Genomic DNA, 17,958 nt, shown 5'->3' on the forward strand with positions numbered 1-17,958 from the left:
CGGCCCCTGGGCCTTAGTTTGCCTACCCATGGTTTAGTATGTGGTGTAAATACAGGCAGCATTGGCCACACTTTGGACCTCACAGAGTAGCTGAGGCCCTTCAGCCGAAATACAAGCTGACAGAGCCAGTCACTGAGAGAGCCAGTCACTGAGGCCTAGATTTATGCTTCCCCTGAACCTAACTCACAGAACCATCTTCAGAGAAGCAGCTGCAATTTTTGGTTCCTTGGAAGAAATTTACATGATATGTCATGGTGATACATAACGCTTGCTAATTTGGAAGGTTGCGGTTGATTAAAATAGACCTCCTTATTTCTTATATAAGATTCTTTTTTCGGCAGAAGAACTCCTCTAGTTTTGTTTTCGTTGGGCATTCTCTTGCCTTCAGAACATTCACACATACATGGGATTGTGTCATTTCAGAAGATTATCGTCCTCTTCAAGTGGTTAAAGTCGCTCAGCCCTTTAGCTTTGTAACGCCACGTAGAACATGATGAGGTTGTACAGAAACGCGCTCTCTGTCACAGCGCATTGGTAAAACGCCGGAGAAATACACAACCTGTTGTGTCACATTGCTTAAATTATTAATCCTACGCTTGCTTTCCCTTCCACACCACCCGCTTTACTTCTCAGATCACTGCATAATTCTTGTTTTGTTATATGTCACTGGAGCTTTCGGTACATTTTTAAAAGTGCCACAGACTAATTGCAGAGGAACATGCAACATGTTGTTGTTGCACTGGCTTAAATAATAAATAATTTGAGTCATGCTTCGTTATTGTTATTATTTTTCTTTTAAAAAAAGAAAGAAAGAAATCCCCGTTTTCCATACATCATAAAAATAAACACAAATTGAGATAGCTTCCTGAGATGTGGTGTCCGCTCGATAAAATGGCATTATGTATTCACCCTGTGCAGGAATGAATTTAGCGCTGCTGCATCTTATTTACCATCTATTTCCCGATGATTCAAGCCAAAGCTGTCCTGTAAACAAGGCACCACGTTAAGCCCTGCCAGTACCTGGGGTGTCTTACTAGAAAACGGAGATTGAAGCTGACGTGATGAGCAGCACTGACAGGTGTCACTTGGCCACATACCATGTCCTGAACTTTATGATGGCAAGGAAGGATAGCCCTTTAGCCTTTTTTCCCCCCCTACAGTAGCTGAAGCCTCCGGCAATTTGGCTGAAGGAAACTCTCCTTCAGCTGCTATCGCTGGAAGTCCTGCAACCCGCGTCCCAGCAGCCACGATTATATTGAGCATTCTAATCACTGCACTGATTATACCAATTATACGGTAGGATACTGATTATACCACACTGAGCGGGGACTGTGGCTCACATGCTAGTCAGTTCATTACGAGGTTTTTCCCTGATACGGTGGCCAAGTAGGAAAACAAGCTATTAATTCCTGAGCCTCTCCACATAACATGACCACTTTGGGCACAGAGAGGGCAAACTGGAAGGAAGAAGAAAACGTTTCAAGTTGATTCCGATTGAGAGCCAAGCTAGGCAGTCCTAGTGCATGAGCCAGCTAAACCCTTGCTATGGGATCTGATGGGTTCTTCAGGCCACCCTTGAAATAAGTGGCGCATTTGACGGAAGCGACTCATTTGCGTTATCTTCCTTGTAAAACGGCAGTGCTTCCACTTCATTTGCTTGGACGGTGGATGCCAAGACATAATAGAGATGGGTTTTCATTTGCCCTGGCAACGTCCTGGAATTGTTTAAATTCAGCTAAGAAAAATAAAATCGAGCCAGCCCCTCAAAAAGTTATGAAATGGGAAAACAATGAATTATGATGACTTCGGTAGGGGCAAGCATGATAAAATGGGGCTCCTTGCCATTTCATTCCTATATTTGTTATTAAATTTTCAATCATAAGGGCAGTGGTGTTGAGAGACTTACAGGTTTCTAACGAGACCCAACTTAGTATTCAGACATCTCCCCATCACCACCACTATCTTTCCTTGATTTTTAAGGAAATCTTTCCTTTCCTTTAATATTTTTTTTAATCAGTTAAAACATGACCACCTCCCGTATGAATCTCACCTGTAGAGGAATGGCCACAGCTGAGTGACAGAGCACATACTTCCAGAAAGTCCCAGATTTGATTCCTGGAATCTCCCAAGTACGGCTTGGAAGGTCCCCTGCTTGCAACTATGCAGAGATGCTGCCAGTCTGTGTGGGGTGCACAGTAGTCAGCTCAGTGGGCCAGTGGTTTGACTTGGCATAAGGCAGCACCCTATGAGATCCATTGTAGTTGTTGAACCTGAGAGGTCAGTGTTCAAATCCCCACTCAGCCATGAAGTTCACTGGATGACTTTAGGCCAGCCATGGTCTCAACTTAACCAGCTCACACAGTTGTTCTGGGCACATCCACACTACAAACTTGAACTTTCACATGGAGTGCACCCCCTTACAAAACAAATTGAGCCCCATTTCCCAGGGCACAGGAACCATCCACCCACAGAACCTCCCATCTTGCTAGAATTAAGCTGTAGTTTACTGGCCATCATTCAACCCATTACTAAAACCAGTTCCTGGATTAAGTACATCTATCACATCACCTGATTCTGATGACAAGGAGAAATATATGAATGTCACCTGCTTATTGTTGACATTGCATCCCAAGTCCCCCAGTGATCTTGCCCAACAGTTTCATATACAGTGGTACCTTGGGTTAAGAACTTAATTCATTCTGGGTGTCCGTTCTTAACCTGAAACTGTTCTTAACTTGAGGTACCACTTTAGCTAATGGGGCCGCCTGCTGCTGCCGCCACGCGATTTCTATTCTCATCCTGAAGCAAAGTTCTTAAACCGAGGTACTATTTCTGGGTTAGCGGAGTCTGTAACCTGAAGCGTCTGTAACCTGAAGCATCTGCAACCCAAGGTACCACTGTAGATATGAAAAAGCAAATAGAACAGGATGGAACTCCTGAATTTCATAGCAGAGATGGGGCCTAGCAGTAGTCCCTTAGTCCTGCCTTCTGGTCATGGTCCTGCAACTAAGAGCAGAACATCCCCCAGCCCACAGAACCAGTCCAAAGGGATACTTCATTGAAGGCATCACAAGCAACTTTGAGGGAAAGGTCACAGCTGTGTGGTAGAGCACATGCTCTGCATCAGAAAAAGGTCCATGTTTCAACCTCTGGCAACTCCAGGAAGGGCTAGGAGAGACCCCTGCCTGAAACCACAGAGAGGCATTGTCAGTCAGTGTTGACAATACTAGACTAGATGAACCAATTGTCCGATTCCGTATAAGACAACTTCCTGTGTTCCTAAAAGAGTCGCACCAGTTAGCTAGTTAAATTCGGCCCACGGTGGCTAATTGTAACTATCCTTCTTAGGCTGACGGGAGAGGTGGTCATATTAAATTACCTTGCATGTTTACTTTCCTTGGATTTTGAAAAATCCACACCCCAAAGTATTGAAACAAACGACTGATTTCAGGTTTTTTGCTTTCTAAAGCCCCCATTGCATTTTTATTTTCCCTTCCCATTCTGAATTTATACTGTCCTCTAGTGGAAGTCTGAAGCAATTGTTATGGTAACATTATCTTAAATCTCTCCATGTTCATCCCAAAGAGATGCTGGGACTTATTTCTAACAGAGTCGCTGAAGAGATCTGAACACAGATTTTAGCCCTTCTATGGCTGATGCAAAAGGTCACGGCAGCAACACCCAGATACTTAAAAATGTTCCTTAGTTCCCGTGTTAACTTGGCTTCTCCTGTGCCTGGGAGAACTGTGACAGTAACATCTTTGTAAAATAATCAGAAGGGAAATGCTCTCTTTAACAACAGGATTTTGGGTACCACTGCAGCCAGTGAAAGGGTTAAGCAGAGCTTGTTTGCCTTGGGAAGGAGGAGTGTTCAACAAATGCATTGAGCTACCTGCAGGTGTAAAAGGGTTTTGTCAGATTTCAATCACCTCAGGCTTGAGGCAAGCTCTCTGCCAATATGTAGCTTTTAATTCACTGCAGACACGGCTTTACTGACAGTTACTGAGCTGCTTGTTTCAGCTAAAATAAATGGATCAAGCTACAGAGCAACAGATTACAGCAAGGTCAGACAGCGATATCAGTAATTTTAGAATATTGTTTATAACAGATTTTTTTCTCTCTCTCCCTGTGCTGGTGTTTTCTGATGGAGATATCTGACACCAGCAGCAGATGAAAAACTAACCCAGAAGATTAGGTTTTCCTACTGCTGCAAGATTAGATAACATTTAATTTGTCTTCAATAGAAGCATCTCATAAAGAGAACATTAGCAGCAGCTTTGATTCTTGGGATCTAAGGACTCCTGTTAATTAGCCCCCTCAATTACATACTCGGTGTGTGAGAGAAAGAAAGGGAGACTGGGACTTGTTTTTAAAATTATTTCCCACTTTATATTGAGAAGACCCATTATGTTTTGGAGAGGTCTTTATTTTGAATTAACATGTGCCTATAAAAGTATCAGAAAGTACATTTGCAATCTCTCATTTTAAGTCAACATTGATGCTGCCTTATGAATTAATCAGTGTTTCTGGCATTCCGGTCCAGAAGCAGCTGGGGTTGTTTTTCTCACGGCGATGCCGAATTCTGCTCTTCGTCCTGTGCTGCTAATAATAAATGTATCCCAAGTCTGTGAAGGTGTAATATGGACACCATTGTATTGTTCAGTGCTTTCTAAGAGGATTCCATATCTGAGAAGCCATTTTGAAAAACTCTTACATTGGCATGAACAAATCCTTTTAACCACTATGTGCAATATTCATTTTGCTGATGTAGGATTCAAAGGGTACCTGTGATAGGTGAGATTCTTGCTGCATCAAACAGCTAGACTGTATATAGATTTATAGATGTGTTCTCTGCATGTGGTAGGGCTTTTCGTTTGCTTTTTTCCTTTTGAAACACATAGATACTTTAGCAGATTTTGCCTAGTTCAGAGTGACTGTGTATAGGGGCCATCGTAGACATGGCAACAGCAGCCATGTTTGTTGTTCACCTCCTTATGTGAATGTCTAAAGCAGGAGGTGGGAGCCTCTGATTCTAATCTTAAAAGGGAGCTTTGGGTGAGCAGAGATGAATTCTCCCCTCTTCCCGACTTCCAACTGCCCACTGGACATCATTCGCTCCCTGACATGTACAGAGCCATAACCAGGCTCAGCAATGGATTGGCAGACTGAGATAGGCAAGGAGGAGGAACAGGAGGGTGACAGAAGCTCAGATTATTGGGAAACAGAAGGACTTCCCTAGGCCCTCTTGTGGGGAGAAGCATAGCAAAGGAATCTGGGAAGGGTGCCAGACCACCGCTATGGAGTAAAGAACCACAGCCAGAAAGGGAGGGCACAGCCCAGTCACCCACAAGCAAGTGACACTCCTGTTGCATCCTTCCTGACACAGTGCACATCTTGTAAGGCACAAATGCATTAAAAATAAGCATGTGTTGCCTTGTCTTGGTGGGGCAGCAATCCATGGAACACCTCCATTGCTTCCATGTACTTCTGAACTCCTTTCCCTGACCATGGACTCTTTAAGCTTGGGCTGTTGCTCCCAGCTCTATCTCTCTGTTTCAAGATTTGAGGGAGGCAGTTGAGGTGTTAGACTGGTACTTAAGGGGTGTGGTGGACTAAATGTAGGCCGAGAAATTGAAGCTGAATCCTGTAAAGACAGAGGTTTTATGTGTCCCAAGTTCTCATGTCTGGGTAGTGGGAGATGGCCTGTCTTAGAAGGAGCAGGGCTGAGGTTGCTCCTGGATCTAGCCCTGCCCCTAGAAGCTCAGATGGCCTCAGTACCCTTTTCCAACTAGGAGACCTTTTCCCAGCATTGGCTGGCTCACCAGATATGGTCCCTTTGGGGTCCCTTTGGTCCCTTTGGGGTCCCTTTGGCCACTGTATTCCATGCTCTGATAACTTCTAGACTGGATTATTGCAGTGGGGCTGTCTCAGAAGCTTTAACTGGTCCAAAATGCAGCAACCAAATTACTAAAACAGCTCTGCATTGGTTACCAGCTTGTTTGGGGGCCCAACTCAAGGTGCTTACATTAGTGTTTAAAGCTCTAAATGACTTGTGTGCCAAATATCTGAAAGATGGCCTCCTTCCCTATAGAGCTTCATGCTTGTTAAGATCAGCAGAGTGGGTTCTCTTCTTCATTCCATCACCCCCCAGAAACAAGAGGAGGTAATGGGGTGGCCTGGGAAAGGGCATTCTCTGTGGCAGCCCCTAAGTTGTAGAACTCCCCACGGAGGTGTGTCTGGCACCTTCATTATACAGCTTCTGGTCAATGCTGAAGACACACCTCTTTACCCTGATCTTTGACGCTTGAGATGTATGTTTTAAGGATCTATTCTTGTTATGATTGCAATTAGTTTTATACTGTTTTTACTGTCGCATTTTAAATTGATAGGTTCCACCCTGGGAACCTAGGGTGAAGGGTGGATAATTAACTAACATGATGGTGATTATGATAGGTGGAGGTTTGGCTCCCTTCACCCATGCACCCCTTAGGATGAAATTGCCACCCACTCCACATGAAAGACCCATGGACAAACAAACATGACTAGTACCACCGTCACCTATATTGCCATCATTTGGTGTTGTCATCCATAGATTTGCCTCTTTTTCTGGTTATCCCTGACTGCACATCATTTGTAAATAAGTAAACTACTTTTCCTGTTGTTGTTGTTTTAAACCATTTATGTATCCATTAGAGAACTTAGCCCCTAATCCATATATGAACCTAGCATTAGGTGTAGATATCTGCTGGGAGAAAATCTGTGAGTTTTAATTCGGGTTCCAAACCTGGAGCTTTCCTCCTGTACAAGATGCAAGGCCCTGCTAGCCCTTGATTTTTTCTTGTTTTGAGCCACCTGAGAACTTTATTATAGGTTCACCTATGGATAGCATTATTATTATTATTATTATTATTATTATTATTATTATTATTATCTTTTAAAATATCATTTTTGAACAATAATATGCTGCCTGTACAACCGCTCACAGGTTGAAATGGCCTTTCATTTTATTTTGCTGTTTATCAAGGGGTTAGAGAATGCGTAATATATTCTCTTATGAGATAGTTTCCTAGTTGACCTTCAGAGTCCATTCTGAACATCTTTCTTGAGGGGATCAATACATTCACAATCAAACAGGTGGCAAAATATCTGAATGTGGTTCTGTCTCTCTCTGTGACAGTTGGTCCTCAGGTTGTCTTTTAAAACAAAATAACATTCTTCTGACATTGTGGTTTTGTACAGTGGACCCTCGAGTTACGTACCGCTCTGGATACGTAACTTTCGGGTTTCAAACACTGCAAACCCGGAAGTGTATACTTCCAGGTTTCGTTGTATGCGCAGAAGCACTATGCATACGCAGAAGCACTATGCGCACCACGTGTGTGTGTAGAAGCTCTCTATTGCGCCATGCACGTGTGCAGAAGCGGCGCCTCCAGTTATGGAATTTTCAGGTTATGTACAGACCCCTGGAACGAATTTAATTCGTATCCGGAGGGTCCACTGTGCTTCGTATTTTGTATATTGGTTGGTAATAAGCCGTAATAAGCTCTTGACAGGATTAATAAATTAACAATAAGCAGGCACTTTGTGGCAACTAGTTTATGAAGAATGGGTCCTGAAGGCAACTGAAGGCAACTCAGTAAGGGTGTAAATGTGATTGGCTAATGTGAATGAATTGCATGGAGGTCCTTGTTCCAGACAGGCAGGAAGTTAACTAGCCCCCTTCTTAACCCCCTAGGGTTCTGGCTGCTAAACGTCATTCTCGACTTGCAGATACCAGAGATGCACAGTATTGTATGAGTAGCTTGTGAGAGGCTGTTGCAAAACGCTGACAGTCCTCATGTAGCACCTGTTTCCCAACATTAATCCTTCGTATTGATGAGCTGCGCATTGGCCATATCAGTGGATGTCTTTACATATTAGCATTAGCTGTTGCCGTCGGCCGTGGCTTCCCTTTGATGGATATTTCATGTCTGCTGTGTCAGTAAAAGCAAACAGTTACCGGACAAAGATGCTTGCATCTATACTTCCTACTAAAAGGCTACCCGAGAGATAAAGCTCTGCCTTGCAAGGCATGAAGCAAGGTGGAAATGTTAATCATTAATATGCCATTCGAGGAAATCGCTCTTTTCTGCAGGCAGGGTACTCTGTTCTCTGTGCACATTTTATGTTCTGTGTCCTCAGATGCTGGGTATGTTAATGAAGACCTGTTTGCAATATGCAGTGGGTGGTTTTTCTTTCCCCCCACTGAGCACTTTTTCAGTCTCCTTCCTTCTTCTGTGAACACAAGAATACCAGAACGTACCCCCTTCATCAGAATGCATTGCCTGAATGTTAAAAACTGCAAAATCCATTTAGGGCAGCAGAGAAGTGATAAACAATGTTCACCAATTTTCAGCAGAGTTCGTAACGGAATCTCTTGGCTGTCTAAACCGGTCTTTAGGCTTATTTATAAAATTATAATAAAGCCCATGATTAAATTCTACACCTGATTCAGTTTCCTACTGATTGAACTCATTCAGGCTCCTCTCTAATTTAGCTGATTTTATTTATATTATTGTTGTCGTTATTATTAAAGCCAGGCACACGTAATGTCGGTTATCCAGTGCCAAATTAAATTTTCTTCCAAAATACTTTTTTTCTTCTTCATGTGGTTGTCAATGGAGCTGATTAGAATTCAGCTTGGAAACTGAAAAGGCAGATCTTTAAATGAGGGGGCTGCATTAGGAATTAAAGTGTCTATATTGGGCATAAAATCCTCTTCCTTATCTTTAATGATATAAACACGCTTTCTTAAGTGGATCTGTCATGTAGCTGGTCCAGTGCCCCAACAAGAGGAACATGTTAGAGAGAAAAAAGTTTGAAGGTTTTCAGTTGTGTTGGCAACAGAGCTCTGGAGAGCCAGTGTGGTGTAGTGGTTAGGAGCGATAGACTCATAATCTGGTGAACCAGGTTCGCTTCCCTGCTCCTCCACATACAGCTGCTGGGTGACCTTGGGCTAGTCACACTTCTCTGAAGTCTCTCAGCCTCACTCACCTCACAGAGTGTTTGTTGTGGGGGAGGAAGGGAAAGGAGAATGTTAGCCGCTTTGAGACTCCTTCGGGTAGTGATAAGGCGGGATATCAAATCCAAACTCCTCCTCCTCCTCTTCTTCTTCTTCTTCTTTTCAGTGGATTCATTTTAGAATATCATGACTGAGTTGTGTGCGCACACACTTCTTTCCCCCCTTCCTTTCTTCAAGCAACTGGCTCAATAGAACACTTCCTGGTTCATCATGAGAGCTGGCTTGGAAGATTTGCTCCAACCAGTTCGCCAGTTCAGATATTGTGGCAAACTTTGACAAACCAGGAAGATTTCTATTAATGGTAGGAGGAAAGGGAAGGATAAAGTATGTGTGTGCACAGCTTATTCCCACTCTTCCAAGTCATGGTTTGGATCAGGCACCCCCAAACTCAGCCCTCCAGATGTTTTGGGACTACAACTTCCATCATCTCTAGCTAACGGCCAGTGGTCAGGGATGATGGGAATTGTAGTCCCAAAACATCGGGAGGGCCGAGTTTGGGGATGCCTGTTTTGGATGATCAGATAATGTGATGTTTGAATATGTCTCTGCTGGCATGTTAGTTAAACCAGAAGGTTTTAAACATGCATATGCTGCTGGAAATCACGTTTCATTCCTCTCTTCTGTCTGTAGTGTATAACAGAAGTTTACTTGTCCACATTGGTTGCCCCTCACAACCAGAGACGTGGGCAGTGGAGATGGAGAAATGCAGAGCATTGTGACATCACAATGCCTGGCAAGCTCTACTGATTCTTACAAAGAGAAGTTAAACACCTAGCTGAAAACTGCAACTGTGTGCTTATTACAAGTTTCACATTCAGAATATTATTTTTATTTTATTTTAATTTATACCCCGCCTTTTCCCTTGACTCAAGGCAGCTTATAGATTAAATATGAGCTGCTACAAATATAGAAAAAACACAATCATTTAAAACAATTAAACATTGATAGATTTTTTTAAAAAATATTTAATGGTTTTTTCGATACAAACAACAACCGCAAAAGACACATACAGCAAAAACCATAATAACAATAATAACACAATTTGACAATTCAGATTTGAATACACCGATATACCTATGACTACACCTTTTTTAACAATATTTCCCCACCTCTCTCTCCTCCCCCTACTTCCCACCACTATCCTCCTTATCGCTTAAATATTCGTTCCAGATTTTTTCATATTTATCCATTATTATTTTGCGTTGACATGCAATTCGTTCATATGTAGCTAATCTGTCCATATTATCCATAACTATCTGCATATATAAAATCTGTTTAAAATATACCAATGAGTACAATAAAAGCAGCACGGCACCAGCCCTTAAAGCAGTCAATTCCCAAAAGCCTGTTGGAACAACAAAGTCTTCACCTGCTGGCAAAAGGACAACAAGGAGAGATCCAGTCTAGCTTTTCTAGGGGAGTTCCAGAGTCTGGGAGCAGCCACCAAGAAGGCCCTGTAAACTTCTATATATTTGAAAGCCTACATACAAATGCTGCGCCTTGTTCATTGCTCTTCCATGGACTTGGTGAATATAATAATAATAATAATAATAATAATAATAATAATAATAATAATAATAATAATAATAATAAAAATAAATTATTTATACCCCACCCATCTGGCTGAGTTTCCCCAGCTAGTCTCTTTGCTTCCAACTGTGCCAGAGTAAAAGGTATTATGGTCCTATTCCAAGGCGAAATATGTGATCTGCAGAGAAATAGGAAGGTGGGATTAGTTTATGTTGCTGAAGGTCCAGAAATTGAATCTTTTCTAATTAAAGTGGTTCCCAACAGTGGTAACTTCAGCTCCATCTATCTCTGGATTATTTGTTTTCGTTTTCTGAAGAAGCTATATAAAAGGTTTTCAAGTTTTTCTATCTCAACTGTGAGATTAAGAAGCAAGTCTTTTCTTCCCTTTAAATGAAAGGTCAAAATCAGCAGAGACTATTCATAGTGCATTCTTATCCTTCATAAATCCCTTTACACACATTTTGTCTTATGTGGCTCCAATCACTTATTTCTTGACTAGGGGAGCTTCACTGTGGTAATCCTTCTATGCCATCAAGTGTGGTCTTCAATGCAGTATTTAGCAGGGAAATGTAAAAGCAAGATATAAACTATTCTAGACTGAAAGGGAAGCACAAAAAGAATATAGTAAAAACTAGTTGAAAATGAAGTTAATGAGAAGATACCAGTGCCATCTTGATCATATTAAAATGACACTAAGCTTAGCATTCCCTTGCACTCTTAATTCTGCATATGCTTATCCTAAACAATGGTCCTGATCTGAGAGAGCACTGAAGAGTTTTAGTGAATCCATTTCTGGCATGGAAGGATTGTTTTACAGATATAATACGGAGAAGAACATTCTAATGCTAAGGAGCTTCTGTTTTACTGCTGTCAGGCAAAATTACATTTAGTGGTATTCTGTTTTACCCATAGTTGTTGTTGTTTAGTCGTTTAGTCGTGTCCGAGCACGCCAGGCACTCCTGGCTTCCACTGCCTCCCGCAGTTTGGTCAAACTCATGCTGGTAGCTTTGAGAACACTGTCCAACCATCTCATCCTCTGTTGTCCCCTTCTCTTTCTGCCCTCCATCTTTCCCAGCATCAGGGTCTTTTCCAGGGAGTCTTCTCTTCTTGTGAGGTGGCCAAAGTATTGGAGCCTCAGCTTCACGATCTGTCCTTCCAGTGAACTTTACCCAGAGTAGACCCATTGAAATCAGTGAACACGACTAAGTTATGTTGATTTCTTTCAGTGGGTCTAGTCCTGAGCCCACAGCCGTTTTTCCAACTAAACCACACACCCCCAGCCAGGCGGATTGGCTGGCTAGGGTGCATGACACGGGCACAGGGCTCCAGTGACACAGGGGGGCTGGCCACGCCCCCCCTCCTGCAAGCACAGGAAGCGATTCCCGCTCACAACCCCTCTCCTCCGGGAAGAGGAGAGGCTTTCCCAGCAGCCCATGGCTTCTCCTGCCTCTAGCTCCTCTCCTGGCCATGGCTCCTCCGCTTTTTGTTTTCCTCATTGGAGCTCTAGTCATTTTCAGTGTTCCTTAAAAGATGTTCCCCATAAGTTGTTTGAATGTTTGCAATTATTGTGCACCATCACATTAGCTAGGGGCCTATTTCTTCATCTCTCATGGAGTACACTATTTGTGTCACCAAGCACACTGGATAATTTTCACTTATGTCACAACAAGGAACTTGTGGTACCATGTTGAACTCACCTGATCTACATAGTTCCCAGGTGCACATAAACTTTGTGGTAAAATTGAATGTGTGGCGTTAATTAAGGCAGCTTCCATGGAGATGTGCAGATAGGCCACAGGGAAACTTTTTATGCGCATGCGTCCAAGTAAAATAATGGCCTGAAGTCAAATGGGAAGGGAATTTCCATAGGGCAATTTGATTGTAAGTTACATACCAGAAATTTTGATTCCTCCGAGTTGATGGGCAGCCCTTTTCCTGGTGGGACTTAACTATTAATCTGTTGTGATGAACTCCCTATTACTTACCTCTCCTTGTTGATTGTAAAGGATTTTCTTACCCTGTTTATCGCGTCAGGACAAGTACTTTACCTCTGTGAGTCTCCTCTGTTTTGAATATGAAATATGCCCCAGTGAGTTCTGCAAAAATCCACTTGCTAAATACTGTGGTTCAGATTATTCAGGCAAATGACTAAAGAGAAGGAAAAGAGGTCTGGCCTTTATGTTTTCTCCTTTATTACGTTTCAAGTGATGTACAGTGGAACCTCAGTTGTCAAACGCCTCCGTTACCGTATGTTTCGGCTCCCAAACGCCAAAAACCCAGAAGTAACTGCTCTGGTTTTCAAACCATTTTCGGAAGCCGAACATGCTACACAGCTTCCGTTTTGAGTTTCCCTATTGTATTGAGGCTTCCGCTTTCAGTTTTTGAATGTTTCAGACGTCGGAACGATCTTCCAGAACAGATTATGTTCGAAAACCGAGGTTCCACTGTACTGGGTTTTTTAAAATAAATCTTTTTGCCACAAACATCGCTTATCAGCTACCCAGATCTCACATGTTTATTTAGTTATATCAGTGTCCACACCTGAGAGGTGTTACAGATCACAAGGTTTAAAAAGTATGAGGCAGGCCGACCAAAAGTGAAGTTTATTTTTAAGAAACATGCTGTGCCTTCATGAATGGCTGATGTGGAATTTCTGACCTGAATTGTTGATAAGCCCCATGCAGTGTTGGAAAGGTATCCCCTTGATAGCAAGAGCTCTCCTGCTGTTGAGTTCCTTTGTGGACATTTTCCTGTTGCTTTTAAAGAGTAGGAACTAGCTGTCTGTTGATGGCCCTTTCTTCAGAAGCACTCAGAGCATAACCTGGTCACATATTATACTTTGCAGAATACCATTGCAATTTCCCATTTTCTGGCTTTCATGGTATATTTTCTCGCACATTATAGAGTGAGAAAGGATAGCTTTCTTGGATTGGCATAACCACATCTCTGAAACCTGACTCAATGTGCATGGAGCAGGCAGCGTAGATGACTTCTATTCAATAATAATAATAATATTATATTAATATGATTAATGAGCAAAAGGTTCACATAACTGTGGATATTTGTTTTGAAAGCTTATCTTCCTGAATCCTTCATCTAACAACTGGATGAGATCTATAATTATAGTGTTAACACCTCAAAAGAATTGAAGAGGAATAAGCATTTTTAAAAGGGGGGGGGGAGTTTACAAAATAGAGCCATTGCAGGGGACATCGCCGCTGCTCACTAATCGTGGCATACATTATCCAGCAGCTGTCCGTGACACTTGCGCCATCTCATTCCACAAAGCAATCACAATAAGCAGTAGATGGCAAAACCTTCGGGAAAGTTTTGCATTTTCACAGGTGTTATATACTATGTTTCTAACTGCTGGATATGCAAATCTCCCAGTAACAGGAGTGTGACCTATAGGTGCATATTCTGCAGCAAACGAGAAAATTATGCAGATTACCAAAATGGATGGCACTGAAGGCCTCTTAAGAACCTATTTATACAGGGCAATCTTAAGTCAGAAGGTCTGGCTGAGTCACTAATCACCATTCTCAAATCTCAGCCTATACTATATGTTTCAAAGTACTTCGGTCCATTACCTTATGCATTTTCATCACACGTTTGCTGATGTTTGTCAATATTACAACAATTTTATTCGTGGAAAATTACATCTGAAATTATCTGGCTTTCCCACAGCTACTCATCTGAACCCAGAACTCAAACATTTCAAGGCTTTGTAAAACCAAGAACCCAGACCTTTCACATCAAGAGTATGCCAGCTGGTCCCTAATAATCTGAAAGTTTTTCTTCGATTTTAAGTCTGGCGACAAAAGCCAGTGAAGTGCTCTGATACTCGAATATGAGCTTCTGGAGCTCATAAAGATCTCCTTAAAGAAAAGGCAAGCTTTTCCAGCTCAGATTTTAATCCAAGCTAGAAAAGAATTCTTGGCTTGCCTCCCTAATTCTCAATATCCCTCCCCGCTTCCCTTCCAATTAGAGATGCCAGACCAGAAAAAACGTCAGTTGCTTGTTAAAGCTTGCCTCTCAATAGGACCTGAAGAATAATCACTGCCTTCCCCTATGCAGTGTAACAGAGCTGTGTCACTGCTTTACATTTCTTCGAGCAGGGGTGGCTAACCTATGTCCCCTGCAGTGGTTGTTGTTGGACTCCAAATCCCATCACTCCCAGCCAAAATGGCCAGTAGTCATGGATAATGGAATTTGTAGTCCAGCAACATCTGGTGGAAGAATAGGTTCCACATCCCTGCAATAGGGAAAGAGAAGAGAAGAGGAAGTGATCTTTTTTCTCCAAAAGCAAAAGTGGCTTTTGAGAACTGTAGTTTTTCCCAGGGCCACTTTGGCAGCAAATAGGACAAAGGGTGAGGACAACTTCTGAAGTCGAATTGGCTCAGAAAATAAGCTTCTGACTTTTGAGAAAGCAGCCAAACTTCTATCTAAGCCTGTCCAGTTCAGACTGTGGGGAGTTCACCCATTACTGCATAATATTGAGAAATCTACATTAACTTTTCCAGCACACTATATGTTGAATCTCACAGGCTTCCACTGGCTCAGGTCATATCCATCCACTTCTAGTAGTAGCTGCATCAACTGCCACTGCCTTACACCTCCATTTTAAAAGGCACATGTTTTAACAAATTTGACAGTATGTTTCTTTTTCTCCCCTAGGTTGAAGCAATTCTGGTCAATATTTTTGGTGGGATTGTCAACTGTGCCATTATAGCCAATGGCATCACCAAAGCCTGCCGAGAGCTTGAACTGAAAGTGCCTCTAGTGGTCAGGCTTGAAGGTAAGTTTGAAATCTACAACATTGTGCACACCTACCACACATTCAGTTCTGACTCCAATTCAGTGGTTCAGAAAGGAGCAACATTCAGAAACTTCAGGGTCTCAGTTTGATTCAGATGAAAAGAAGCTTCACACTTCCCCCATTCACTATGGCCCATAACTTATTTCTGTTTGACAGAAGTGGATAAAATTTGCAAGCGTATTAGCCCTTCCGAGTGGATAAAATTTGACAAATTACTGAAAAGTCTGTCCAGATTTGTGTGTGTGTGCCTTTGAAATGAGATCTCTCTCTCTCTCTCTCTCTCTCTCTCTCTCTCTCTGTCACACACACACACAAACACAGAAGGAACAGTACAGTGGTACCTCTGGTTACATACTTAATTTGTTCTGGAGGTCCGTTCTTAACCTGAAACTGTTCTTAACCTGAGGTACCACTTTAGCTAATGGGGCCTCCCACTGCCGCACGATTTCTGTTCTCATCCTGAAGCAAAGTTCTTAACCCAAGGTACTATTTCTGGGTTAGCGGAGTCTGTAACCTGAAGCGTATGTAACCCGAGGTACCACTGTACATAACTTGTTTAATTTTGTGTGCGTCCTGTAGAGAGCATCCTAGAGCAGATGTGGGTGAGAAATGTAAGAAGAGTCCTGTTGCATCAGACAAAAACCCTGTCTAGTCCATCAACCTATTCTCACAGTTGGCCAACCAGATGCTTATGGGAAGCCCACAAGCAGGACCAGAGTGCAACAGCCTTTTCCCCCCACTTGTGATTCCCAGCAAATAGCATTCAGGGCTCTGTCCTCTGGCTAACATAACCTCTGACAGTGGAGGTAGAGCGCGGCCATCATAACTTTTAGCCATTGATAGCCTTATCCTTTATTCGTCTAATCTTCTTTTAAAGCCATCTTGGTGGCCATCTCTACAACTTGTGAAAAAGGTCCTTGGTCTTCCAGAACATCCCTTTCATTGAGGAAAGATGTCCCACATTTAAAGATCTCCAATGTTTTACTCCTTCTATATTTCATTTTTATTTTGGGTTTTCGGATTACTGGAAGCAGCGTTTTGTTACAATCTGCATCTGAACAGCACTATACTTGTAGGCCAAAATCGTGTGACACCAAACATCCACCCGCAAGTTTCGTAATCATTGGCTGAGATGCATGTAGATTTAGTTTCTTTAATCTTCCCTTGTAGCTGATCCTCCATCGCAGACCCTTAATCGTATTATCTGCTCTTCTTTGAACTTCCCAACGCGTGGAACAAGATTAAAATTAATTAAAATTAATAATTCCTTATTTTTTTATGGGGAGACTGGAGTCCACAGATACAATAAAATACAGATTCATACGATGGTGAAGAGGGACCTAGTGTGGTTTGTGTTTTCCATTTGGCACATTTCCCCCTAACCGAAGGTTCGTGATTATTCCCATAAATCTTTACAGATTTGTGCCCTGGACTTTAAAGACTATTTGCCCACATGCAATGTATTACAAATGTCTGGATGAGTAAAGTTTTAATCAGTCAGATCTGTCTTGATTTAGCTGGATTTTCTGGACACATCTTTATTCCCAGCTATATAATAATTACCAGCTGTTTTACCAGTGGATAAAGAAAGGATTATTCTCCCGTTTGAAAATGGTAACTTTATAATTACATGTATTTTCTTGCTTGATAAAAGAGAGAGAGAGAGAATGAATTTTCCAGCAGAAAAGCCATTTCTTTTTTTTCCTTTTTTTTTTAGGAGCCAGAACTGTGTATTTTGCATTTTAACTTGAAGTAGTCGTTTGTGCTGGGAGAGAGCAGCTCCTGGTTAGCATTTTTTTGTTAACAGGATTTTCATAGCAAATAGTTAAAAGTATTGGATTAAAGCCAGATATGCATTGCTCACACAAAGTATAGACACAATTGCAAAATAATACAGGATTTTTCCTCAGTCATGATGCTCTGGGTTGTATCCAACTTAAGTTCTACACAGAGTAGAAGTTAGCCATCTCCATTAACTTCAGTGGGTCTACCCTGAGTAGGAATGGCATTAGATACAACCCACTGTTACCAGCTTTCTGTAAGTCGCTGTCTCCAGGCTGGGGTTCCATACTTGTGTACACACACACAACACACAAAATTCCTATATCTTCATTCGTTTTAGTGAAAGGAGTAGTTCTGATTGCAGGTGTACTTTTATGCAGGGACACACCTGTTCCCTCGTATTAAATGAATAGGAAATCTCCTCAATACACCACTGAATGAATAAACAAACCACAAACTCTTTCTCTTTAGTTATTCTGTGTCCAGGGCAGCTGTTTACCATCTCCATCTGGTACGCAGGCTGAGACCCTACCTGCCCGCAAACTGTCTTGCCAGAGTGGTGCATGCTCTCGTTATCTCTCGCTTGGACTACTGCAATGCACTCTACTTGGGGCTACCTTTGAAGGTGACCCAGAAACTACAACTAATCCAGAATGCGGCAGCTAGGCTGGTGATTGGGAGCGGCTGAGGAGACCACATAACACCGGTCTTAAAAGATCTACATTGGCTCCCAGTACGTTTCCAAGCACAATTCAAAGTGTTGGTG

The 17,958-nt window shown here is 42.2% G+C and overlaps 1 protein-coding gene across 1 annotated transcript in view; it reads left to right on the forward strand.

Moving 5' to 3' along the window:
• Window positions 1–17,958, forward strand: part of SUCLG2 (succinate-CoA ligase GDP-forming subunit beta) — a 212,720-nt gene that overhangs the window by 180,024 nt on the left and 14,738 nt on the right. The window contains exon 10 of the mRNA XM_053378249.1: window positions 15,269–15,389. Within this exon, the coding sequence (XP_053234224.1) occupies window positions 15,269–15,389 (121 nt within the window). The remainder of the gene's footprint in view (window positions 1–15,268; window positions 15,390–17,958) is intronic.

Source organism: Podarcis raffonei, chromosome 2 (assembly GCF_027172205.1).
Source record: "Podarcis raffonei isolate rPodRaf1 chromosome 2, rPodRaf1.pri, whole genome shotgun sequence".
Taxonomy (NCBI): Eukaryota; Metazoa; Chordata; class Lepidosauria; order Squamata; family Lacertidae; genus Podarcis; species Podarcis raffonei.